The sequence below is a fragment of the Henckelia pumila genome, chromosome 4 (assembly GCF_033568475.1).
Source record: "Henckelia pumila isolate YLH828 chromosome 4, ASM3356847v2, whole genome shotgun sequence".
NCBI lineage: Eukaryota > Viridiplantae > Streptophyta > Magnoliopsida > Lamiales > Gesneriaceae > Henckelia > Henckelia pumila.
The window spans coordinates 36,223,351-36,251,046 of NC_133123.1; the positions used below are offsets into that span (position 1 = coordinate 36,223,351).

At 38.2% G+C, this 27,696-nt stretch overlaps 2 protein-coding genes across 4 annotated transcripts; both read left to right on the top strand.

The window, feature by feature from the left end:
* Positions 1-836: 836 nt before the first annotated feature.
* Positions 837-4,891, top strand: LOC140867819 (protein ALTERED PHOSPHATE STARVATION RESPONSE 1). 3 transcript variants are annotated; one of them, XM_073272873.1, is made up of 5 exons: positions 837-1,017; positions 1,111-1,998; positions 2,854-3,056; positions 3,256-3,479; positions 3,842-4,891. In XM_073272873.1, exons 2-5 carry the CDS (start codon positions 1,323-1,325, stop codon positions 4,620-4,622), a joined length of 1,884 nt encoding a protein of 627 aa, XP_073128974.1. In that variant the 5' UTR covers positions 837-1,017; positions 1,111-1,322; the 3' UTR covers positions 4,623-4,891. The 3 variants fall into 3 exon arrangements, with proteins under 3 accessions (XP_073128974.1, XP_073128975.1, XP_073128976.1); XM_073272874.1 differs by having other exon boundaries at positions 837-1,007; XM_073272875.1 differs by having other exon boundaries at positions 837-997.
* An 872-nt stretch (positions 4,892-5,763) lies between these two features.
* LOC140864905 (3-dehydroquinate synthase, chloroplastic) lies at positions 5,764-9,526 on the top strand. The gene is made up of 8 exons (XM_073269312.1): positions 5,764-6,259; positions 7,470-7,620; positions 7,712-7,879; positions 7,973-8,199; positions 8,459-8,582; positions 8,731-8,793; positions 9,000-9,143; positions 9,231-9,526. The coding sequence occupies exons 1-8, from the start codon at positions 5,925-5,927 to the stop codon at positions 9,360-9,362; spliced, it is 1,344 nt and encodes a 447-aa protein (XP_073125413.1). The 5' UTR covers positions 5,764-5,924; the 3' UTR covers positions 9,363-9,526.
* The last annotated feature ends 18,170 nt before the right edge of the window (positions 9,527-27,696 follow it).

The window sequence follows — 27,696 nt, forward strand, 5'->3', positions numbered from 1 at the left end:
TATTACTTGAACATGCATTTTCAGTCCCTTGGAATTCCATGTTCTGACAAAATTACCCTCACTCCATCACTGAATTTACCATCCTCTCCCTGCGGACACAACAGCATTTGCTTTTCTTTTTTTTCACTTTACTTACTCAAAATCCAAACGGTAAAATTATATAATGTACTTTTAATGTCTTCTCTAATTTGCTCACCAATTAAATTTAAACTCATAGGTTTGAATTCTTACTTATTTAAACAACAACATTTAATGCTCCAACCGTACTCCACATTTGGCATTTTAATCTTTTTTCTTATATATAAACTTTTAAATAAGATGTATTATATTTAAAAAATATATATATAAAGAATCTTTACCATTAATTTAAAAATTATGTTATATATACATTATTAAAAATCGCTCGCTACTCTTATAATTACACGTGGCAGGATGGAAAGAACTCCTAATTTAAATAGACATCTACATGTTCAATTTTTTTATATTTTAATTTAGCAAATAGAGAGAACCATGGAAAAGACTCGATTTCTTATATCTTTATTAAATATATATATTTTATAGAATCGAACATCTATACTTATTTTTTTCAAAAATATAATTTCTAATAATAATGAATTAAAATATTTAAAATTTTAAAATAATTATTAGTTTGTTCTTTTTTTGACATTATATTAGAAGTAAAACTATGGGTCATTATTATTTTTAATTGGCTTTGATAATTAACGTTGATTAAATAAATAAAATGAAGATCCACCAAATAATATTCGGGTAAATATTATATATAAAATAAATATTGAGGGCATTATGGAGAAGAAAAGTAAATGATGAAGCATTTTGGCACTCTGCCCAACAACTCATTTCTCCTGTAGTGCCCAAATATACTATTGTCTTCTTCTTCGTCTCCACTTTCCTTTCTTTCGTCTGTCAATGGCGACCCGTTAAAAGAGAAGTACAACGTCGATGCGCAGCCTGTGACTTGTTTTCTTCTTCGAATTCTGTTGGTTTATGTAATATTCGGTATTCTTCCTTCTTCTTTTTTTTTTTGGAATTGGTATGCAGTGTTTATGTAGAAATGTTGGATTCAGTAAAAGCAAATGTGTTTTTTTGCAGGTACGGATCAGGATTCTCGCTCTTTTTCTCTCTCCTTTTTCAGTGTTTGGCTTCTCATTTGTTGTACTTTTACTGGCACGGCTGTTTGCTTTTTGACTGTGATGAGATTTGAAAACAAGAATCTGGTAGGAGATATTCGAATGATGTTGGGATCTTAGCGGTAAAGTTCGAGTTTTTATCTGTTAAATCGTGAGAGAATAGAGATTTGAGAGATGGGTTGTTGGTATTCGAGATTGATAAGTGGGGAAGAAATGGTTTCGAGGTGTAAGGCGAGGAAGAGGTACATGAAGCAGTTTGTGAAGGCGAGGCATTCGTTTGCCGCCGCCCACAGCATGTATTTGAGGTCTCTACGCACCACCGGCGCCGCTTTGCTTCAGTTCGCGTCGGCGGAGACCAGTCTCCACCACCACCTCCGGCATACGGGGACTCCTGCGCGAGTCCCTCCTCCTTTTCCCAACCCACCACCAGCAATGAGCCAAGCTTCTTGGACCACCACCACCTCCACCACCACTTCCTCTGTTGTCCACCCTCCGCCGCCTCCGCCGCCGATGTCTTCTTCATCTGCCTGGGATTTCTGGGACCCTTTTATGCCGGCTTCCAGAAGGTCTGTGGACGAGGAGGAGTGGGAGGAGACCACTATTGACTCTGAGGTGGCCGCCACTGCCACCGCAGCTGCTCGGAGCGTGGCTGCGCCACCTTCTGTGGTGACGGCGACAGCCACCAGTAGCAGCAGCGAGCTTGCGGTGGTGGTATCTACGAAGAGTAAAGATCTGGTTGAGATCATCAAAGAACTCAATGACTACTTTGTTCAGGCTGCCAATGCTGGTGGTCCACTCTCGTCGCTGTTGGAAGTCCCCACTGGTCAATTAAGTCACCAAGAATCGTCGGGTAATTTCATAATCTCATTTCCGGATCATGTCCTTTTTCGTCGTCTATTTTATGATTTTTATCGACTGTACATATGTATGTCTATCAGTCTCTGTCCCTTTCGATTTTGCAAGAATTCTGTGTTAGAAATTTAATAAAATCCATTGATTGAACTAGGTGAGTTATGATATTCGATGGCTACAACCTACAGAGAATTGAGTAATTGACCACCTTTTTTTAGCCTGAGACTTTAGAAGAAGAGAAGTTGTTCCTGGGAGACCATAACCATATATATAACCTGAGCAGTCTTCGACCATAACAAAAGACTTGTTCGGGCTGTGTTTCTACTTTCTACACGTAAGGTGAACCATACCGATTTTTGTTTCAATAGTTTGTAAACCCATAAAATATAACCGATCACCTTTAATTATATGGTAGGTTCATGTGTGGATCCACAAAATATTTCCAACATTCTGTTTTTCCATAATATTGTTGTGAAAACTATGCTTGAGACAATTTGATGCCATGTTTGTTGGGTAGCAAGAATTGTTTCCTGCATCCAGAATGGCTGCATTTTGAGAATTTGTCATAATGATCGAATATGGGGACGGTATGTCCGTCCTATGGTTTAAAAATTGTGAATATCTGACCATAAATGATACGGCCAAGTCGCCAAGATCATGTTTGATTCTCAATAGTTGCAAACTGAAGCAATTGTTGGGTAGGTGATTCTGGAGTTGCTTTGTTGTTTCTAGCTTTCGATGCAAGGACGAACACTCAATTGTACGATGTTCTATGGCAGAATTTATCTGTCAACCCATGTGGATGTATCCTTCTATGTTCTTTTGATTGGTATTGGATTTATTTGTGCTACAGGAAAAGATGATGGTAATGTGAAGAACTTGAGCCCCCTACTGTGGACATGGGGCTCGAGCAGTGCGAAATGGAATGCATTTGGGAAGTATTGTGAGGATTCGGGTGGAAATAATATTGGTCGTGGCAATGATGGCATAGCAACTCATTGTTCGACAGTCGAGAGGTTGTATGCATGGGAAGTCAAGCTCTACCAGGAGGTTAAGGTATCACAATGTATCTGTGTTGTGGCTGAACTCAATATAGGACAAAACATTGTCATTTTGATATGTGATAAGAAATTTGTATTAATATATTTTCGTGTACTTTCTGGAACCAAATATGATATTAGTATGTAAAAGGTACATCATACAATCATGTTTGCGAGGTTGACTTGTTGAAATTTTTTCTTTGATGATGTTCTAGAATGCCCAGTATTTGAAGTTAGAACATGAGAAGAAGGTAGCTATTCTTAGGAAGCTAGAGATGAAGAGTGCTGATTATTTTAAAACTGAGAAGGCGAAAAAGGACGTCGAGAAATTGGAATCGCAGATGATGGTTGCTTCGCAGGCTATTGAGGCTACTTCAACCGAGATTATCAAATTAAGGGAATCCGAGCTTTATCCGCAACTTCTTGAGCTTGTGAAGGGGTTAGTTATCTTCCTATTATAAGCTTATTCTCTTTCTTATTTTTTTCCTGTAGTCTCCATTTCACTTGTAGATAGAAGTGTGGTGTTAATTTAGCTATCAGCCTACCACTGATGAAGATTGAACACTTGACATATGACGAACCAATATTCGAGTGGGTTACATGTTATCTTTTTGAAAACTGATAAAATATATGCTCACTCCTTATGCTCAAGAGTCTTAGACAACTTCGAACTTTTAGTTCGCCCGAGTTCCCTCTTTCTAGGAAACAGACATCAAGTGGATAAATGTCGATATCGACTGCAAGTTACAAACAATAATTTATCTAAGCTTGCCTAAATTTATCTCCTCTTGCTCTTTTCAGGCTAACATGCATGTGGAGAAGCATGTATGAGTTCCATCAGGTGCAAACACACATAGTCCAGCAACTCAAGTACCTTAACTCGATCCCATCTTCCAGCGCCACCTCTGAAATCCATCGACAATCGACACTACAACTCGAGCTCAAAGCTCAGCAATGGCACCTCTCCTTCTGTAACCTCATGAAGGCTCAACGTGATTATGTTCAGTCGCTCACTGGCTGGCTCCGCCTCAGTCTATTTCAAGTCGGTAACAACCCGCTGCACAAAACTAGACAAGATTCGGCCGTTTACTCGCTATGCGAAGAATGGCAGCTTGCCATCAACAATGCCCCCGACAGGGTTGCCTCGGAGGGAATCAAGAGCTTCTTAACCGTCGTTCACGCCATTGTAGTGCAACAAACCGAAGAACAGAAACAAAAGAAGAGGTCCGATTCGGCATTCAAAGATCTCGAGAAAAAGGGGTCCGAGCTTAGATCACTGGAAAGCAAATACGGCCCATATACGATACCAGTTGGCTCTGGTGAAACAAGTAAACACCCTGTGCGGGAGAAAAGAGTAAAGGTGGAGACTTTACGGGCAAAAGCAGAGGATGAAAAAGCAAAGCATGAAAAATCAGTCAGCGTGACGAGGGCCATGACGATGAACAACCTACAGATGGGGTTGCCGCATGTGTTTCAGGCCATGACTGGTTTTGCCAACGTGTGTACACAGGCGTTCGAATCGGTACATAATCAGGCCAAAAGTAACCATGACTTGCATAACGTGAAAATGATTTTGCCTTGAACAGCTGAGGGGGGATGGATTTTCGAGTTTTAGTTTTGGCTCCATGTACAGATGTGCTTCCATGAACAACGAATGCGAGTAATGCGGGTTCGTGCTAGAAGCCTAGAATGGCCCGTGTTCATGCTCAAGAATCGTTACTAGTGTAGTATTTAGGTGATGGTTAGATTTCCTCCTTACATTCATGTGTAGAAATCCTATTCGTATTCTGGATTGATGGTGTTTGATCATGAATATTATTATCTCCTTGTATAATGTTATGTTTCTCCCTTCGTTCCCCTTCGAGATACAATTTTATTTTATTTTTATTTTTTTTTTGTGATTTGAGAATTTGTGCCAGTTACCGGGTTTAGTAAGAAAAAAATAATATTTTGGACATGAAAAGTAATTTTTTCATGGGTCGGTCAAATAAGAAATTTGTCACACGGGTTGAAATTTTTAAATCGGGTCGATTGGACTCAAATCTATAATAAAGTAATAATTCTCATGCGCAGAATAAAATAAGATATCAGAAATTATATCAGAAATTGATTCGTAAGACTGGTTCATTCGAGTATTTATTTGTAAGAATGATTTGTTAGAGTTTTTTTTGGTTTATAAAATAGTAAAAAATATAATAATAATAATAATAATAATAATAATAATAATAATAATAAATAATAATAATAATTATTATTATTATATTTTTTACTATTTTATAATAAATAATAATTATTATTATTATTATTTGATAGATCGCCACTTTTTTTTTTTCAATTCTATATGTGTCTCAATATTTGATTTAATTAAATTTTGGTATTTTCATCTTCAATATGTTTACGGAAATTTTCATTAAAATATGAAGGACTGACTCACAAAAATAAATCTTGATTTTGATCGTTAGACTCAAATACATTTTCATAGTTCCAATCTTCTCAAACATAAAAAATGTCCTAATGGTAAAAATAAAAGTTCAACTACAATATTTTTATCTATAAACTCAAAACTCGCAACCCATGTTTTCCACATTGTTTCCAAACGTTGTTTATTATCTCATTCACAAATTAAATCAAGTTAATTAAAAATGGATTTTTTTAAAAAAAAATTATATATATATATATATATACATATAGATATAATTGAATTTGAACCCAAGTCTCCTTTGGTGAGCGTGAGTGTCACCTACCACAGAGAACTCACCAAACACAACTCCAACTAACCATCCAATACGCCTTCCCCCGGAGGCTACAAATCCTTTTTCCCCTTCCCCGCCACAGCCACCGCCACAGCTTCAGCCTCCGCCGCCCGCATTTCTCACCACCTCCGATGGCGGCTTCTTCCTCCTTCTGCTCCCAACACACGCTTCCTCTGCCAACCCCTTCTCATAGCCATAACAAACTCAGCTCGCATCATTCGCTTGTCCGGTTTCCTGCCTCCGGTTCTTTCAGTTATTCCTCGTCTTGTCTATCTTCAGAATCTAATAGTAATCGCGCGGCTAAGATTGTATTGAAGGCCTCCGTGACTCCCGCTGCTCCTGTCATGGATCAAACCTCGTCTTCCTCACCTGCGGTTTCTGCAATCGTTGAGGTAGATTTGGGCGATCGGAGCTACCCGATTTACATTGGCTCTGGCCTTCTTGATCAACCCCAGCTACTCCAAAGGTAATTGCTTCTCCTTTCACTCCTTTGATGTTGTCCGTATGTGATCGGTTTGTAACTAATGCTGGTTCACAAAGGTCTTGGTTTTCTCCTTTTTGCGAAGTTTGTTTCTGAAAACTCTGCAAAAATAATAGGAAAAACGGCCCTTGATTGATGAACTGACTAGTTTTTTAGTGATTCAAACTGTTTCCGAAGGGCTGCGCTTCTTAGCATAATGTGGATTATCGATGGTATTCAAAGTAATTCACCTCAACCCTGTTCATCGGAGTATTTCTCTGCTTGAGTTTGCAATTTAATCCGCTTATCCCTGCTTGAAGTTTATGTGATCATCCTTTACATGAGTTAGCTATGGAATTTTGAAACAATTGGATTGGAATTTCGTCTTCTGAGGATCAAATGTTTGGCCAACTTTATTTAATTTTGAAAGTTTCAATATTTTCTTTTTGGCCAATGCCTTTGGCATTGTCTAAGACTGCACCAGTGCTTCTAATTTGAGGTTATATTTGAAATTCTATGCAACCATTTGTGTATACGAGTAAAAAGTGTGTGCTTTGCACGGGGATAAATGTTAAATTTGATATAAACTTGGAAAAATTGTATTTTGAATATAATGTTAATCTTTATTCATATGCTATGCTGTTTACATTCTTTTTCAGTAATGATTAAAATTTACAATATTAGTTTCTTTTTGGTGGTGTTACGGTTAAAGTTATGCTTATAATTTTATGATAGTTACAGCTACTGAATTGTGATGTTTTTTCCCCAGTTGATAGCTTTTTTAGCTTCATTATTTGTTCTAATTCCTTTAGTATTTTGAGAAACAAGGAGCATGCATACGTTTTGCCTGTGTTCTTGGGATTCATTAAGAACTTCTTAATTAGTTACTGAGCATCTGAATAAGTTCCTTTGCTACTGGATTGTTCCATTGTGATGACAGACCTACTCCCACTAGTTAGTGGTGTGGCTTCTTCCATGCCTTCACTCACGCCAAAAGGCACAAAGTGAAAAAATGATAATCTTCGTATTTATTATATCACTGTAATAATATGTTGATGTTTATCTATCCTTATTCTTTCTGTTTTGCTCTCAAAATTTATGATTCTTCTTTACTTTTTTCCAATTTCTTTTACCACATGTAAAGCGGATTTGAGTGTAAATTTTGCTTTGTTCTCTCATTACGTTATGATTACTATTAAGCACTATTGTGTTACAGGCATGTCCATGGCAAGCAAGTCCTGGTGGTCACCAACAACACTGTTGCTCCATTGTATCTTGATAAAACAATTTGGGCTTTAACTGACCGAAATCCTAATGTCAAAGTTGAGAGCGTAATTTTGCCAGATGGAGAGCAATATAAGAACATGGTAAGTATCCTATGTTCTTAGGACATTATCATCTGGAATCAATTAATTAATTGCAACTTAGGTGCATTGTCATTATTGTGCATTTTCATAGGACACTCTCATGAAAGTTTTTGATAAAGCAATCGAGTCACGAATGGACCGACGCTGTACATTTGTAGCTCTAGGTGGTGGAGTCATTGGTGACATGTGTGGATATGCTGCGGCTTCTTACCTGCGTGGAGTAAATTTCATTCAGATTCCTACTACTGTCATGGCACAGGTATGACACTGATAGTCTAGTTTCATCTCAGATAGTTCAGCGAATTTTACAGCATTTAGTTTCACCGTTATTCTGCTATATTTTTTACTTCAGGTAGATTCTTCGGTTGGGGGTAAAACTGGAATCAACCACCCACTAGGTAAAAATATGATTGGAGCATTCTACCAACCACAATGTGTGCTCATAGACACTGACACTTTGAACACATTACCGGATCGAGAATTAGCATCAGGGCTGGCTGAAGTCATTAAATATGGGCTCATTCGAGATGCCGAATTTTTTGAGTGGCAGGAAAATAACATGCAAGCACTTATGGCAAGGTATAGTTTTTTTCAGTCGTTTGTTGCATATTCACTTGCCTCTAAAATGGCAAGATGTGATTTGTTCGTTGGATCTCGAAGTAATAGAAATATTTGAATGAGATCTCGTTAAATTACTGAGATCTACATTAATCAAAGAGTAGCTGAATGAAAAGAGTGAATCTCACTGCTTTTGTATAGGAGATTTGCTGTCCATGAGTATTTGGTTTCGTTTGGTGATGATTTGACCTGTAACATTAAAGGGCTATCTCCTGTGCAGGGATTCCAGAGCTTTTACCTATGCTATCAAGCGGTCGTGCGAAAATAAGGCTGAGATTGTGTCCCTAGATGAGAAGGAAAGTGGATTGAGGGCAACATTGAACTTGGGTCACACTTTTGGTCATGTGAGTGTGATAATTCGATATCTGAATGATGTTTACTTTTAGAAATACAGTCACAACATGTGATTTTCGTCGTGAAATGCCACAATCCTGAAGTGTAAATTTATTCATCAAGTCAATTTTCTGATGAGCTATCCACTGATATTCACAGGCTATTGAGACTGGTGTTGGATATGGGCAGTGGCTTCATGGGGAAGCAGTTGCTGCTGGAACGGTTTGTAGGCTGCCACTTTCTAATTTCTATAGACTATGGCATTATATTATTGATTTGCACTCTTTTTTTAGCTTCCTGAATGAACGCCTCGGTGTGATACAAACCTAGAACCTCCTAAGAAACCAAATTTTCCGCCACTGGCTTTAACTGGTTGGTTACAAATTTATTTATGCGGTTATGCTCAAGGATGCCATTTTACATTTCAGGTCATGGCAGTTGACATGTCTCGCCGACTCGGCTGGATTGATGATTCATTGGTAAAACGGGTGTATAATATCTTTCAACGAGCCAAGTTACCTACAGCCCCTGCAGAATCCATGACTGTAGACAAGTTTAAATCTGTGATGGCGGTGAGAAAAAAACAAAATCAAACACATATAATGCTCGTTAACATTCACGTTTACGTTCTTGGTGTAATGCTGCTTCATTAAATACAGGTGGATAAGAAGGTAGCCGACGGTCTGTTAAGGCTTATTCTGTTGAAAGGTACGCTTGGCAGCTGTGTCTTCACTGGTGAGTATGATAGGCAGGCCCTAGAGGAAACGTTGTGTGCTTTTTGTAAGTCTTGATTTGATCTTGCTTGTAGCTATTTAACTACTGTCCGAGTGATTGTATTTTTGGTTGCCAGTTTCGTCTATTCTTCTATGTGATTTCATTTTCCTTGTTTCTTTGCAAGGTGTTTCTTGTAACATTATATTGAGAATGTTGTATAAAAGCCTCACGTATTGTAATATGAGATGTTCTCATTGATAACTAATTAGCTGATGGTTAAAATCTATTTTAGCCTAGAGACGTTCTATTCCAATTGAGACATTTCACGATACACGTCAGCCGGTGCTCATGTAGTGGTTGCCCCAAAGATCAAAATGTGAAAGAGCCCGTGTCCTGATTTAATATTTAATGATCAAACAACCAGGATTAATTAATGTAAACAGCGAAAACGAGTTAAAAATTTGCGTTTGGGCCTACAGAAATTTCGGCATGACCTATTCGTAAATAGGACATCCCAAAAACCTGTACAACACAACCAGCAATATATACTCGAAAATAGAGTCACAACTCCAATTTACAAACTTATAGCCGCACTGGTCAGGACTAAACACATGCAGAGCCGGCAAGGCTCGATCACACAAATAACAATTCAAAACAAGGTCCAAAACTATTTATACAGATACACAGGGCATCACCCCGGCAAATATAAAACTCGCTAGACTGATATATATACATATATCTGGGAACTCGACTCCACGTTCGCCTCACTGGGTACCACTAGATGACGCTCCACCAGATGCGTCAAATCCCCCTGGATAACCTGCTATGGAATCACAAACAACCACAGCATAAAAAGAAAACAGGGGTCGGACCCCAGTACGACGAACTATAAAAATTACGACAAATATAACTGACATGAATAAAATCAAGTACAATGCAATGAAATGCAATGTAATGCGTGACAGGTATCAATGAAATAAGGGATACCAAAAGAAGTTCAAATAATCGTATCACAATAAACTCAGTGGCCACCCGTGCCAGGAACGCAGCAGACCTCGAATCATCACTGCTAATCCATACACGTAGCATCGGAGGGTGACAGGAGCGACTCGTCCAGCCTCATGCTATCATCAGGAGTGTCGTACGTAGCATCGAGAGCACGATTTCTACCCGCTCGGTCTCGTGCTAACTCAGGAGTGCACTAAATAATGTCACTCGCTCCATCGATGACTCAATACATCTCAAGAGATCAATATCAATAGCAATCAAAGGAGTCAAGGCTCAACGTGCTATGAAAAATTGTAAATGAGTGAATGCAATCATATAATCCACATAAGCATATAAAGCACATTATCACTCATTACAAAATACTTAATATCATAGCATGCCATTATAGGCGTCGTAATATAAACAGCTCATACGTACCTCAACCAACACTTAATTTACCACAGAATATCTCAAGTATTTCTCGAAGAGTCCAATCCTGTGGAAACCATTTATTCCATATTAATTCCTATTTCCATTTATATAATCTAAGAATTACTAAAACTAAGTCTAAAAATCAAACTAACATTTCCAAAAATGTATTTTTAATATCAAAACATCCTATCAATGTCCAAGTATCGAATATACGACGCTATACATCGAATGAACTAAATGTTTCAGAATCTGACATTTTCTAAAATTTACTAACAAATCCTAAAATTATTATAGGACAAGTCTAACGCATCTAAACATCTAAACTGCAATTTACATAACTCTAAACTTCAAAAATCCCAAGTAAAATAATCTGGAAATTCGAAATAATTCCCAATTAAATTCTGAAAAATAATCATACCTCAATTCAACTGAAATATAATACCTACAATCAAGAATTAAACAAATATAAATCACTGGAATTCAAATTAACCAAAAATCCCCAAAATTCGAACCCTAATCTCAAAATCTACCTCTGGAAATTTCGAATCTTGTGCAAAGCTTCGAGTTTAAGCTCTAAACAACCTCAACCAAGGTTTCTTCCCGAATTTCGGCGAAAACGAGTGGCGGAGGTCACGGCTGCCGGAATCGCGTTCAAACAGGTCGCGAGAAAACTTACGATATCGGTATCAAATTAAAGCTTACGTCGCGAGGATTCCAAAACTATATTTACTTTTGAAATCCGGCCAAAAACGAAGGAGATACAGCCATTTAAAGTGACGGAAAAAATTTTGAAAAGAAAATAACAAAGATCGGCAGAGAAGATGAATACCGAGGAGAGAGAATACGATGGAGAGGATAATATATAGTTCATATATATATTTATGGATATGTATTAGTTTAATGTGTGTCTTATTTATTCATTCGGGGTTAAAACTTGACCTGATTTGAATTATTTCAACTTATGTGTGATTTATAAATCAAATATACAATTTAATATCGTCTATAAACCGATATTTATTCATACATATTTTTAACACACAAATTAATTAACATATTAAAATCGGGTCCTTACATTTCTCCCTCTCTAAAAAGAAGATTTCGTCCTCGAAATCAAACACACATCAAACTTATACACATAGTCAAGCATCTATCACTGATAGTACATAGGAAAATCAGAGTACATGGCATAGTTCATGACATTGTCAAACAAATTAGGCCATTCTTGACGCATTCGATACTCCAATTCCCATGTAGCTTCTTCTCTCCCATGTCTACTCCATTCCACCATAACCAAAGGAATCGTCTTGTTCCTCAGTTGCTTTTCTTTACGATCAAGAATCTGCACTGGATACTCAACATAGCTAAGGGAACTATCCAACTCCACATCATCAGCCCTCAAGATATAAGAAGGATCTGGTTCATACTTTCGCAGCATAGATACGTGAAATACATCATGTATCGCAGACAAACTCTGCGGCAAGTTCAAATGATACGCTAAAATACCAATCTTCTCAACAATCTCGTATGAACCGATATAACGAGGAGCTAATTTCCCTTTACGCCCAAATCTCATAGTACCACGAAATGGTGATACTTTCAAGAAAACAAAATCGCCAACCTGAAATTCTAAAGGTCTACGTCTGTTATTAGCATAGCTGGTTTGACGATCTTGGGCTGCTTTCATTCTTTTCCTGATCAGTTCAACTTTTTCTTTCATCTCTTGAATAAACTCTGGTCCTGACAACTGTCGTTCTCCTACTTCTTCCCAACAGATCGGAGATCTACATTTTCTGCCATACAAGGCTTCAAATGGTGCCATCCCGATAGATACTTGGTAACTGTTATTGTAAGAGAATTCCACCAAAGCTAAAGATTCTTGCCAACCACCACTAAAATCCATCACAACAGCTCGTAATAACTCTTCAAGCGTCTGAATAGTCCTTTCAGATTGACCATCTGTCTGTGGATGATAGGCAGTACTCATGGCCAATTTAGAACCCAAAGCTGATTGCAAACTAGACCAAAACTTAGAAGTAAATCTGGGATCACGGTCTGATACTATAGTAACTGGCACACCATGCAATCGCACTATCTGATCAATGTACATTTTCGCCATTTTCGTATATGTCCAAGTACGATCATATGGAATAAAATGGGCAGATTTAGACAATCTATCCACAATAACCCAAATGGCATCACAACCACGATTAGATCGAGGTAGGTGTGTCACGAAATCCATAGTAATGTGTTCCCAATTCCACTGTGGTACTTCAAGACTAAGTAACATACCACCTGGTCTCATCCTTTCAGCCTTAACTTGTTGACACGTCAAACACTTAGCCACAAAATCAGAAATATCATTCTTCATACCTTCCCACCAGTAATGGGCTTTCAAGATATGATACATCTTTCTAATTCCAGGATGTACACTATGTCGACTACAATGAGCTTCTCGTAGTATATCGTCTTTCAAATCTATCAAATTCGGAACCACAAGTCTACCATTATAACGCAAACATCCATCAGAAGCAACAAGAAATTTCCCTGACTGACCAGCTGGAGTTAATTCTTTCAAATGATGAATATATGGATCAGTCTTTTGTGCTGCTTTGATTTTCAAAATTATTCGTGGTTCAACTTGAATAGATGAAACTATGAAATGATTACCTTTAGCTCGATAAGTCCATCCTGAAGTTCTCAAATGCTCATGAACTTTAGAAATAGTTAAAGATGCCAACATCATAGTATGAACTTTTCTGCTCAAAGCATCTGCAACTTGATTCACGTTTCCTGGCTGGTATTGAATATCACAGTCAAAATCCTTAAGCAGTTCCAACCATCGACGTTGTCTCATATTCAAATCAGACTGTGTGAATAAATATTTCAGACTCTTATGATCGGAATAAATCACAAACTGTTCACCGAACAGATAATGACGCCATATTTTTAATGCATGCACAATGGCAGCCAATTCTAAATCATGAACTGGATAACGAGTTTCATGTGGTTTCAATTGACGAGATGCATACGCAATCACACGTCCATTTTGCATCAAAACACAACCCAGTCCATTCAAAGAAGCATCTGTACAGACAACAAATCCACCTGAACCTGAAGGTAATGCTAGTACTGGAGCCGTAGTCAATTTCTCTTTCAAAGTCTGAAAACTAGCTTCACATTCCTCAGTCCACACAAAACGTCGATCTTTTTGCGTCAATATAGTCATAGGCCTAGCTATTTCAGAAAATCCCTTGATGAAACGCCTATAATATCCAGCCAAACCCAAAAAGCTACGAATCTCAGAGACATTGGTTGGTCTGGACCAATTAAGAACAACTTCAATTTTACTAAGATCGACAGATACCCCTTGTGCTGATATCACATGTCCTAGAAATAATACTCTGTCCAGCCAAAATTCACACTTCGAAAACTTAGCATATAATTGTGATGTTCTGAGTGTCTGAAAAACTAATGTTAAATATTATTTATGCTCCTTCCTTGACTTAGAATAAATCAAAATGTCATCAATGAAAACGATAACAAATCGATATATAAACTCCCGAAACACACGATTCATTAAATCCATAAAAATCGCTGGAGCATTAGTCAACCCGAAAGGCACAACTAAGAATTCATAATGTCCGTAACGCGTTCGAAATATTGTCTTGGAAACATCTTCCTCTCGAACTCGAAGTTGATGATATCCGGAACGAAGATCAATTTTAGAATATACAGATGTACCCTGCAACTGATCAAACAAGTCATCAATTCGTGGCAAAGGATACTTATTCTTCATACTAGCCTGATTCAATTGCCGATAATCGATGCACATTCTCATCGTTCCATCTTTCTTCTTCACAAACAAGACTGGAGCACCCCAAGGTGATACACTTGGTCTAATATAACCTTTTTCCAGCAAATCTTGCAATTGCGTCTTGAGTTCTTTCAATTCTGCTGGAGCTAATCGATATGGAGCTCGGAAAATAGGACTTGTCCCTGGCATTAATTCAATGCTAAGATCTATTTCCCTTTGAGGCGAAAAACCCAGAATCTCATCAGGAAATATATCAAGAAAATCCTTAACGACAGGAATATCTGAAACTTTAAATTTATCTTCCTTCGTCGCATCAAGAGCATAAATCATAAATCCTTCATTTCCTATCGACAATAATCTAAACATTTCCATTGCCGATACTAATGGAATGCGAGATTGTGAATCACTACCATTAAAATTCCACTTATTGCCATAATACGGTCTAAATCTCACAATGCCATGGAAACAATCAACCGTAGCTCTATAATTCATCAGTGTATCCATACCCAAGATACAGTCAAAATCAGACATAGCTAGTTTGATTAGATTGGTTATCATGATCTTATCCTCAAATCTAATCACACAATTCAAAATTATCTCATTAGACATCAAGAAAACACCAGCAGGAGTAGCAACAGACACAGTATCCAATAACGGAGTAAAATCAATCTCATGCTCATCAGCAAATATAACAGATAAAAATGAATGAGATGCTCCTGTGTCTATCAAGATACGTGCAGGATACTCAAAAATATAACAAATACCTGCAATAACTCCCCCAGGTGCATCTTGTGCCTGATCCTGAGTCATAGCATGGACTTGAGCCTGCTGTGGACCTGGAAAACGCTGCTGACTCTGAGGAGATGGATACCTAGGCTACTGAGTGGACTGTACTGGAATATAAGGCTGTGTAGGAGCAAACTGTGGTACAGGAGCATATGGTCTGAATGATGGTCGTCCAGGAAACTGACCAAACTGTTGTGGCTGAAATTGCTGTCTTCCAGCATTTGGACATACTCGAGACGAATGTCCAGCCTGCCCACAAGTATAACAAGTTCCTGGAAATCCTGTACAATGTGCACTCAAATGATTACCACCACATCTGTCACAGTACACCCTACCAGACGATCCAACTGAACTTTCTGCACGACTACCACTGGAACTCGATGAACTAGACTGCTGTTTCTTTTTAAATGGTTTCCCCTTAGCTTTAAACCAAGGCCTTTTCGCTTGCTGAGAAGATTGAATAGGCTGATATGAAGGTAAACCCATTGGTGTCTGTGAACTACTTCCAGCTCCTTGAGGACTAGCTGCTGGGATTGATTGTGGTTCACCCCTGAGTAGACTTGCTTCAATTTTCTTGGCCTTTTCTACTGCTTTCATATAAGTAGATGGAGTTCCAGTAGTTACCAACATATGGATCGTTCGTGTAAGCCCCTTCAAAAAATGTGAAAGCTTTGATCGATCATTCTTTGCAACATGTGGGACATAAGGCAAAAGATCAGAAAACTGAGAAGCATATTCAGCAACAGATTTATTGTCTTGCACCAACAGATTAAATTCATCTTCTTTAGCAGAATAGTATGATGGTGGTGCATATTCTTGTGCAAACTGCTTACAAAATACTTCCCATGTGATCTTTTCACCAGAATCAGAAAGTGTTTCTGCTGTCGTTTCCCACCAAAGTTGCGCTCGGTCTTTCAGCTGAAAAGGAACTAACTTCAGTCGAATGTCATTAGGATATTCTAATCCATTAAACATATTGTTGAGACTTTTCAACCAACTAGCAGCTTTCTCACTTCCTTCATTGCCAAAGAACTTTTGCGGACGCAACTCCTGAAATTGAGAAATTATTAATCGTATTCCTCCCATTTTCTCAGTCAATTGGGCTACTGGATCAGCCTCAGCCTGAATCGCTTTTCCTTTGTCAGGATTTACCCGTGGTTGTTGTTCCACCTCTAAATCCACATCTTTCGGAGGATGGACAACTGGTCGACCACGTCTTCCCCTGACAATATCATCAAGATTTCTAACATTTTCCGCTGCAGACTCTTCTACAACTTCCTTCCCTTTTCTACCTCTTCCTCCTGGTGCCATTCTACAACACACAAGGATTTAAATACAGGCAAAAATATCTTAACGAACAGAAAACTATGATAGGAACTCAGAGTTCTAATAGAATTCATAAACTAATTCTAAAGTCAAGAACTACCGGTTCTAACAGATACGTTAAAAAATAAACACAACAAGTAAGTCACGTAAGAACAAGTAGTCACACACATACGCAACCATTTTGTTAGTGTCTAAACTCGAGTGTCCTAGACTCTAATTCGAGCATATCCCAGTATACGCTCTGATACCAAATGAAAGGGCCCGTGTCCTGATTTAATATTTAATGATCAAACAACCAGGATTAATTAATGTAAACAGCGAAAACGAGTTAAAAATTTGCGTTTGGGCCTACAGAAATTTTGGCATAACCTATTCGTAAATAGGACATCCCAAAAACCTGTACAACACAACCAGCAATATATACTCAAAAATAGAGTCACAACTCCAATTTACAAACCTATAGCCGCACTGGCCAAGACTAACACATGCAGAACCGGCAAGGCTCGATCACACAAATAACAATTCAAAACAAGGTCCAAAACTATTTATACAAATACACAGGGCACCACCCCGGCAAATATAAAACTCGCTAGACTGATATATATACATATCTCTAGGAACTCGACTCCATGCTCGCCTCACTGGGTACCACTAGATGACGCTCCACCAGATGTGTCAAATCCCCCTGGATAACCTGCTATGGAATCACAAACAACCACAGCATAAAAAGAAAACAGGGGTCGGACCCCAGTACGACGAACTATAAAAATTACGACAAATATAACTGACATGAATAAAATCAAGTACAATGCAATGAAATGCAATGTAATGCGTGACAGGTATCAATGAAATAAGGGATACCAAAAGGAGTCCAAATAATCGTATCACAATAAACTCAGTGGCCACCCGTGCCAGGAACGCAGCAGACCTCGAATCATCACTGCTAATCCATACACGTAGCATCGGAGGGTGACAGGAGCGACCCGTCCAGCCTCATGCTGTCATCAGGAGTGTCGTACGTAGCATCGAGAGCACGGTTGCTACCCGCTCGGTCTCGTGCTAACTCAGGAGTGCACTAAATAATGTCACTCGCTCCATCGATGACTCAATACATCTCAAGAGATCAATATCAATAGCAATCAAAGGAGTCAAGGCTCAACGTGCTATGAAAAATTGTAAATGAGTGAATGCAATCGTATAATCCACATAAGCATATAAAGCACATTATCACTCATTACAAAATACTTAATATCATAGCATGCCATTATAGGCGTCGTAATATAAACAGCTCATACGTACCTCAACCAACACTTAATTTACCACAGAATATCTCAAGTATTTCTCGAAGAGTCCAATCCTGTGGAAACCATTTATTCCATATTAATTCCTATTTCCATTTATATAATCTAAGAATTACTGAAACTAAGTTTAAAAATCAAACTAACATTTCCAAAAATGTATTTTTAATATCAAAACATCCTATCAATGTCCAAGTATCGAATATACGACGCTATACATCGAATGAACTAAATGTTTCAGAATCTGACATTTTCTGAAATTTACTAACAAATCCTAAAATTATAGGACAAGTCTAACGCATCTAAACATCTAAACTGCAATTTACATAACTCTAAACTTCAAAAATCCCAAGTAAAATAATCTGGAAATTCGAAATAATTCCCAATTAAATTCTGAAAAATAACCATACCTCAATTCAACTGAAATATAACACCTACAATCAAGAATTAAACAAATATAAATCACTGGAATTCAAATTAACCAAAAATCCCCAAAATTCGAACCCTAATCTCAAAATCTACCTCTGGAAATTTCGAATCTTGTGCAAAGCTTCGAGTTTAAGCTCTAAACAACCTAAACCAAGGTTTCTTCCCGAATTCCGGCGAAAACGAGCGGCGGAGGTCACGGCTGCCGGAATCGCGTTCGAACAGGTCGCGAGAAAACTTACGATATCGGTATCAAATTAAAGCTTACGTCGCGAGGATTCCAAAACTATATTTACTTTTGAAATCCGGCCAAAAACGAAGGAGATACGGCCATTTAAAGTGACGGAAAAATTTTTGAAAAGAAAATAACAAAGATCGGCAGAGAAGATGAATACCGAGGAGAGAGAATACGATGGAGAGGATAATATATATTTCATATATATATTTATGGATATGTATTAGTTTAATGTGTGTCTTATTTATTCATTCGGGGTTAAAACTTGACTTGATTTGAATTATTTCAACTTATGTGTGATTTATAAATCAAATATACAATTTAATATCGTCTATAAACCGATATTTATTCATACATATTTTTAACACACAAATTAATTAACATATTAAAATCGGGTCCTTACATTTCTCCCCCTCTAAAAAGAAGATTTCGTCCTCGAAATCAAACACACATCAAATTTATACACATATTCAAGCATCTATCACTGATAGTACATAGGAAAATCAGAGTACATGGCATAGTTCATGACATTGTCAAACAAATGAGGTCATTCTTGACGCATTCGATACTCCAATTCCCATGTAGCTTCTTCTCTCCCATGTCTACTCCATTCCACCATAACCAAAGGAATCTTCTTGTTCCTCAGTTGCTTTTCTTTACGATCAAGAATCTGCACTGGATACTCAACATAGCTAAGGGAACTATCCAACTCCACATCATCAGCCCTCAAGATATGAGAAGGATCTGGTTCATACTTCCGCAGCATAGATACGTGAAATACATCATGTATCGCAGACAAACTCTGCGGCAAGTTCAAACGATACACTAAAATAACAATCTTCTCAACAATCTCGTATGGACCGATATAACGAGGAGCTAATTTCCCTTTACGCCCAAATCTCATAGTACCACGAAATGGTGATACTTTCAAGAAAACAAAATCGCCAACCTGAAATTCTAAAGGTCTACGTCTGTTATTAGCATAGCTGGCTTGACGATCCTGGGCTGCTTTCATTCTTTTCCTGATCAGTTCAACTTTTTCTTTCATCTCTTGAATAAACTCTGGTCCTGACAACTGTCGTTCTCCTACTTCTTCCCAACAGATCGGAGATCTACATTTTCTGTCATACAAGGCTTCAAATGGTGCCATCCCGATAGATACTTGGTAACTGTTATTGTAAGAGAATTCCACCAAAGCTAAAGATTCTTGCCAACCACCACTAAAATCCATCACAACAGCTCGTAATAACTCTTCAAGCGTCTGAATAGTCCTTTCAGATTGACCATCTGTCTGTGGATGATAGGCAGTACTCATGGCCAATTTAGAACCCAAAGCTGATTGCAAACTAGACCAAAACTTAGAATTAAATCTGGGATCACGGTCTGATACTATAGTAACTGGCACACCATGCAATCGCACTATCTGATCAATGTACATTTTCGCCATTTTCGTATATGTCCAAGTACGATCATATGGAATAAAATGGGCAGATTTAGACAATCTATCCACAATAACCCAAATGGCATCACAACCACGATTAGATCGAGGTAGGTGTGTCACGAAATCCATAGTAATGTGTTCCCAATTCCACTGTGGTACTTCAAGACTAAGTAACATACCACCTGGTCTCATCCTTTCAGCCTTAACTTGTTGACACGTCAAACACTTAGCCACAAAATCAGAAATATCATTCTTCATACCTTCCCACCAGTAATGGGCTTTCAAGATATGATACATCTTTCTAATTTCAGGATGTACACTATGTCGACTACAATGAGCTTCTCGTAGTATATCGTCTTTCAAATCTATCAAATTCGAAACCACAAGTCTACCATTATAACGCAAACATCCATCAGAAGCAACAAGAAATTTCCCTGACTGACCAGCTGGAGTTAATTCTTTCAAATGATGAATATATGGATCAGTCTTTTGTGCTGCTTTGATTTTCAAAATTATTCGTGGTTCAACTTGAATAGATGAAACTATGAAATGATTACCTTTAGCTCGATAAGTCCATCCTGAAGTTCTCAAATGCTCATGAACTTTAGAAATAGTTAAAGATGCCAACATCTTAGTATGAACTTTTCTGCTCAAAGCATCTGCAACTTGATTCACGTTTCTTGGCTGATATTGAATATCACAGTCAAAATCCTTAAGCAGTTCCAACCATCGACGTTGTCTCATATTCAAATCAAACTGTGTGAATAAATATTTCAGACTCTTATGATCGGAATAAATCACAAACTGTTCACCGTACAGATAATGACGCCATATTTTTAATGCATGCACAATGGCAGCCAATTCTAAATCATGAACTGGATAACGAGTTTCATGTGGTTTCAATTGACGAGATGCATACGCAATCATGCGTCCATTTTGCATCAAAACACAACCCAGTCCATTCAAAGAAGCATCTGTACAGACAACAAATCCACCTGAACCTGAAGGTAATGCTAGTACTGGAGCCGTAGTCAATTTCTCTTTCAAAGTCTGAAAACTAGCTTCACATTCCTCAGTCCACACAAAACGTCGATCTTTTTGCGTCAATATAGTCATAGGCCTAGCTATTTCAGAAAATCCCTTGATGAAACGCCTATAATATCCAGCCAAACCCAAAAAGCTACGAATCTCAGAGACATTGGTTGGTCTGGACCAATTAAGAACAGCTTCAATTTTACTAGGATCGACAGATACCCCTTGTGCTGATATCACATGTCCTAGAAATAATACTCTGTCCAGCCAAAATTCACACTTCGAAAACTTAGCATATAATTGTGATGTTCTGAGTGTCTGAAAAACTAATGTTAAATATTATTTATGCTCCTTCCTTGACTTAGAATAAATCAAAATGTCATCAATGAAAACGATAACAAATCGATCTATAAACTCCCGAAACACACGATTCATTAAATCCATAAAAATCGCTGGAGCATTAGTCAACCCGAAAGGCACAACTAAGAATTCATAATGTCCGTAACGCGTTCGAAATGCTGTCTTGGAAACATCTTCCTCTCGAACTCGAAGTTGATGATATCCGGAACGAAGATCAATTTTAGAATATACAGATGTACCCTGCAACTGATCAAACAAGTCATCAATTCGTGGTAAAGGATACTTATTCTTCACACTAGCCTGATTCAATTGCCGATAATCGATGCACATTCTCATCGTTCCATCTTTCTTCTTCACAAACAAGACTGGAGCACCCCAAGGTGATACACTTGGTCTAATATAACCTTTTTCCAGCAAATCTTGCAATTGCGTCTTGAGTTCTTTCAATTCTGCTGGAGCTAATCGATATGGAGCTCGGAAAATAGGACTTGTCCCTGGCATTAATTCAATGCTAAGATCTATTTCCCTTTGAGGCGAAAAACCCAGAATCTCATCAGGAAATATATTAAGAAAATCCTTAACGACAGGAATATCTGAAACTTTAAATTTATCTTCCTTCGTCGCATCAAGAGCATAAATCATAAATCCTTCATTTCCTATCGACAATAATCTAAACATTTCCATTGCCGATACTAATGGAATGCGAGATTGTGAATCACTACCATAAAATTCCACTTATTGCCATAATACGGTCTAAATCTCACAATGTCATGGAAACAATCAACCGTAGCTCTATAATTCATCAGTGTATCCATACCCAAGATACAGTCAAAATCAGACATAGCTAGTTTGATTAGATTGGTTATCATGATCTTATCCTCAAATCTAATCACACAATTCAAAATTATCTCATTAGACATCAAGAAAACACCAGCAGGAGTAGCAACAGACACAGTATCCAATAACGGAGTAAAATCAATCTCATGCTCATCAGCAAATGTAACAGATAAAAATGAATGAGATGCTCCTGTGTCTATCAAGATACGTGCAGGATACTCAAAAATATAACAAATACCTGCAATAACTCCCCCAGGTGCATCTTGTGCCTGATCCTGAGTCATAGCATGGACTTGAGCCTGCTGTGGACCTGGAAAACGCTGCTGACTCTGAGGAGATGGATACCTAGGCTGCTGAGTGGACTGTACTGGAATATAAGGCTGTGTAGGAGCAAACTGTGGTACAGGAGCATATGGTCTGAATGATGGTCGTCCAGGAAACTGACCAAACTGTTGTGGCTGAAATTGCTGTCTTCCAGCATTTGGACATACTCGAGACGAATGTCCAGCCTGCCCACAAGTATAACAAGTTCCTGGAAATCCTGTACAATGTGCACTCAAATGATTACCATCACATCTGTCACAGTACACCCTACCAGACGATCCAACTGATCTTTCTGCACGACTACCACTGGAACTCGATGAACTAGACTGCTGTTTCTTTTTAAATGGTTTCCCCTTAACTTTAAACCAAGGCCTTTTTGCTTGCTGAGAAGATTGAATAGGCTGATATGAAGGTAAACCCATTGGTGTCTGTGAACTACTTCCAGCTCCTTGAGGACTAGCTGCTGGGATTGATTGTGGTTCACCCCTGAGTAGACTTGCTTCAATTTTCTTGGCCTTTTCTACTGCTTTCATATAAGTAGATGGAGTTCCAGTAGTTACCAACATATGGATCGTTCGTGTAAGCCCCTTCAAAAAATGTGAAAGCTTTGATCGATCATTCTTTGCAACATGTGGGACATAAGGCAAAAGAGCAGAAAACTGAGAAGCATATTCAGCAACAGATTTATTGTCTTGCACCAACAGATTAAATTCATCTTCTTTAGCAGAATAGTATGATGGTGGTGCATATTCTTGTGCAAACTGCTTACAAAATACTTCCCATGTGATCTTTTCACCAGAATCAGAAAGTGTTTCTGCTGTCGTTTCCCACCAAAGTTGTGCTCGGTCTTTCAGCTGAAAAGGAACTAACTTCAGTCGAATGTCATCAGGATATTCTAATCCATTAAATATATTGTTGAGACTTTTCAACCAACTAGCAGCTTTCTCACTTCCTTCATTGCCAAAGAACTTTTGCGGACGCAACTCCTGAAATTGAGAAATTATTAATCGTATTCCTCCCATTTTCTCAGTCAATTGGGCTACTGGATCAGCCTCAGCCTGAATCGCTTTTCCTTTGTCAGGATTTACCCGTGGTTGTTGTTCCACCTCTAAATCCACATCTTTCGGAGGATGGACAACTGGTCGACCACGTCTTCCCCTGACAATATCATCAAGATTTCTAACATTTTCCGCTGCAGACTCTTCTACAACTTCCTTCCCTTTTCTACCTCTTCCTCCTGGTGCCATTCTACAACACACAAGGATTTAAATACAGGCAAAAATATCTTAACGAACAGAAAACTATGATAGGAACTCAGAGTTCTAATAGAATTCATAAACTAATTCTAAAGCCAAGAACTACCGGTTCTAACAGATACGTTAAAAAATAAACACAAGTAGTAAGTCACGTAAGAACAAGTAGTCACACACATACGCAACCATTTTGTTAGTGTCTAAACTCGAGTGTCCTAGAATCTAATTCGAGCATATCCCAGTATACGCTCTGATACCAAATGAAAGGGCCCGTGTCCTGATTTAATATTTAATGATCAAACAACCAGGATTAATTAATGTAAACAGCGAAAACGAGTTAAAAATTTGCGTTTGGGCCTACAGAAATTTCGGCATGACCTATTCGTAAATAGGACATCCCAAAAACCTGTACAACACAACCAGCAATATATACTCGAAAATAGAGTCACAACTCCAATTTACAAACCTATAGCCGCACTGGACAGGACTAAACACATGCAGAGCCGGCAAGGCTCGATCACACAAATAACAATTCAAAACAAGGTCCAAAACTATTTATACAAATACACAGGGCACCACCCCGGCAAATATAAAACTCGCTAGACTAATATATATACATATATCTAGGAACTCGACTCCATGCTCGCCTCACTGGGTACCACTAGATGACGCTCCACCAGATGCGTCAAATCCCCCTGGATAACCTGCTATGGAATCACAAACAACCACAGCATAAAAGAAAACAGGGGTCGGACCCCAGTACGACGAACTATAAAAATTACGACAAATATAACTGACATGAATAAAATCAAGTACAATGCAATGAAATGCAATGTAATGCGTGACAGGTATCAATGAAATAAGGGATACCAAAAGGAGTCCAAATAATCGTATCACAATAAACTCAGTGGCCACCCGTGCCAGGAACGCAGCAGACCTCGAATCATCACTGCTAATCCATACACGTAGCATCGGAGGGTGACAGGAGCGACCCGTCCAGCCTCATGCTGTCATCAGGAGTGTCGTACGTAGCATCGAGAGCACGGTTGCTACCCGCTCGGTTTCGTGCTAACTCAGGAGTGCACTAAATAATGTCACTCGCTCCATCGATGACTCAATACATCTCAAGAGATCAATATCAATAGCAATCAAAGGAGTCAAGGCTCAACGTGCTATGAAAAATTGTAAATGAGTGAATGCAATCATATAATCCACATAAGCATATAAAGCACATTATCACTCATTACAAAATACTTAATATCATAACATGCCATTATAGGCGTCGTAATATAAACAGCTCATACGTACCTCAACCAACACTTAATTTACCACAGAATATCTCAAGTATTTCTCGAAGAGTCCAATCCTGTGGAAACCATTTATTCCATATTAATTCCTATTTCCATTTATATAATCTAAGAATTACTAAAACTAAGTCTAAAAATCAAACTAACATTTCTAAAAATGTATTTTTAATATCAAAACATCCTATCAATGTCCAAGTATCGAATATACGACGCTATACATCGAATGAACTAAATGTTTCAGAATCTGACATTTTCTGAAATTTACTAACAAATCCTAAAATTATTATAGGACAAGTCTAACGCATCTAAACATCTAAACTGCAATTTACATAACTCTAAACTTCAAAAATCCCAAGTAAAATAATCTGGAAATTCGAAATAATTCCCAATTAAATTCTGAAAAATAACCATACCTCAATTCAACTGAAATATAACACCTACAATCAAGAATTAAACAAATATAAATCACTGGAATTAAAATTAACCAAAAATCCCCAAAATTCGAACCCTAATCTCGAAATCTACCTCTGGAAATTTCGAATCTTGTGCAAAGCTTCGAGTTTAAGCTCTAAACAACCTAAAACAAGGTTTCTTCCCGAATTCCGGCGAAAACGAGCGGCGGAGGTCACGGCTGCCGAAATCGCGTTCGAACAGGTCGCGAGAAAACTTACGATATCGGTATCAAATTAAAGCTTACGTCGCGAGGATTCCAAAACTATATTTACTTTTGAAATCCGGCCAAAAACGAAGGAGATACGGCCATTTAAAGTGACGGAAAAAATTTTGAAAAGAAAATAACAAAGATCGGCAGAGAAGATGAATACCGAGGAGAGAGAATACGATGGAGAGGATAATATATATTTCATATATATATTTATGGATATGTATTAGTTTAATGTGTGTCTTATTTATTCATTCGGGGTTAAAACTTGACCTGATTTGAATCATGTGACGCCCGGGGCTGAAGAGGCAGGGAGTGATCACCGGTGCCAAGAGGTTGCACGGACAATGAGCGGCTCCTGGTAGGCTTCTAGGCGAAGGGAGACATGAATGAACCGATCCCGTGCCAGAATGAGAGGGGATTCTGAGACTGTGTAGGTATGGGACTCCATAGTTGAGAAGGGCTTAAAAAATTTCATATGTACTATTCATATCAAGAAGGTGCATCTTCTTTTCGGAAGCTCATCACATAAGAACTCCAAAGTTAAGCGTGTTTGACTTGGGACAATTATAGGATGGGTGACCCCTTGGGAAGTTTTCAGGGTGCGTGTGATTGAGGACATAAGCACGCTGAAAAGACCCGTCTTGATACAGTGGGGCGTTACAAATGGTATCAGAGCCGACCTCTCTTAGTACGGTATGGTTCGGGGACGAACCAAGCGGAAGCTGGTGGGCATGTGACGCCCGGGGCTGAAGAGGCAGGGAGTGATCACCGGTGCCAAGAGGTTGCACGGACAATGAGCGGCTCCTGGTAGGCTTCTAGGCGGAGGGAGACATGAATGAACCGATCCCGTGCCGGAATGAGAGGGGATTCTGAGACTGTGTAGGTATGGGACTCCATAGTTGAGGAGGGCTTAAAAGATTTCATATGTACTATTCATATCAAGAAGGTGCATCTTCTTTTCGGAAGCTCATCACATAAGAACTCCAAAGTTAAGCGTGCTTGACTTGGGGCAATTATAAGATGGGTGACCCCCTGGGAAGTTTTCAGGGTGCGTGTGAGTGGGGACATAAGCACGCTGAAAAGACCCGTCTTGATACAGTGGGGCGTTACAAAATGAGCATTGGTTGATGTGACATTTTGTACATCCAATAGATGAATGTCACGTCAACCGGTGCTCATGTATGTGTCCACGATGGTTGTCCAAGATATCAATACTCTACATACATATATATATATATACACAAACGCACAGGAGTCAGGACACACACTAGCGGGGATCGTCCATAAGAGTATTATCTATTTATCTTGGTTCCCTAAAATAGCCCCTATAATGAATGATCTATTAACCCATGGGTAAATTTGCATTTGCTATACCTTAAAAAGGAAATAATAATAAAAAAAAAGGAAACCCTATACAAAATCAACAGTTTCTAATACCTTTTTTTTTTAATATCACGGGCAGAAATGCCCTTTGAGGGATTTGTGCTCTCGTCTTAAGGTAATAACTCAACAACTCCAAACAATTAACTTTATAGGTTTTCACTTAAGAGATATCCGATAAAAATATTCCGATGTTCAAATTAATTATCGTCGGTGAAAATTTTAATAAGAGTAAATGACTAATATAAAGGCTATCTTGAAAATGAGATGAAATAAGATACTTATAGAGTTTTTCGGATTTGGACTTCTATGGAACTTGTTAGTTTTAAGGGCCTTCGTATAAACTTTTAATAAATATAAATAATGAATACACAATTAAATGAAATATCAAGCTCATTGAGCTAAATAATTAATTGGGTCTTAACCCTTAGCTCGTCCCCGTGATTGTATATTATATCAGTCATTTCTTATGTTGATATTGTTTATACACATTAATAAATGATACACAA

Excerpts from the sequence above, each read along its gene's own strand:
- LOC140867819 (XM_073272873.1), top strand. The coding sequence starts at position 1,323 with ATGGGTTGTTGGTATTCGAGATTGATAAGTGGGGAAGAAATGGTTTCG. Across the intron at positions 3,057-3,255 it reads AGCTCTACCAGGAGGTTAAG|AATGCCCAGTATTTGAAGTT; the intron begins GTATCACAATGT and ends ATGATGTTCTAG. Across the intron at positions 3,480-3,841 it reads CTTCTTGAGCTTGTGAAGGG|GCTAACATGCATGTGGAGAA; the intron begins GTTAGTTATCTT and ends TGCTCTTTTCAG.
- LOC140864905 (XM_073269312.1), top strand. The coding sequence starts at position 5,925 with ATGGCGGCTTCTTCCTCCTTCTGCTCCCAACACACGCTTCCTCTGCCA. Across the intron at positions 8,200-8,458 it reads ATGCAAGCACTTATGGCAAG|GGATTCCAGAGCTTTTACCT; the intron begins GTATAGTTTTTT and ends TCTCCTGTGCAG. Across the intron at positions 8,583-8,730 it reads TGGGTCACACTTTTGGTCAT|GCTATTGAGACTGGTGTTGG; the intron begins GTGAGTGTGATA and ends TGATATTCACAG.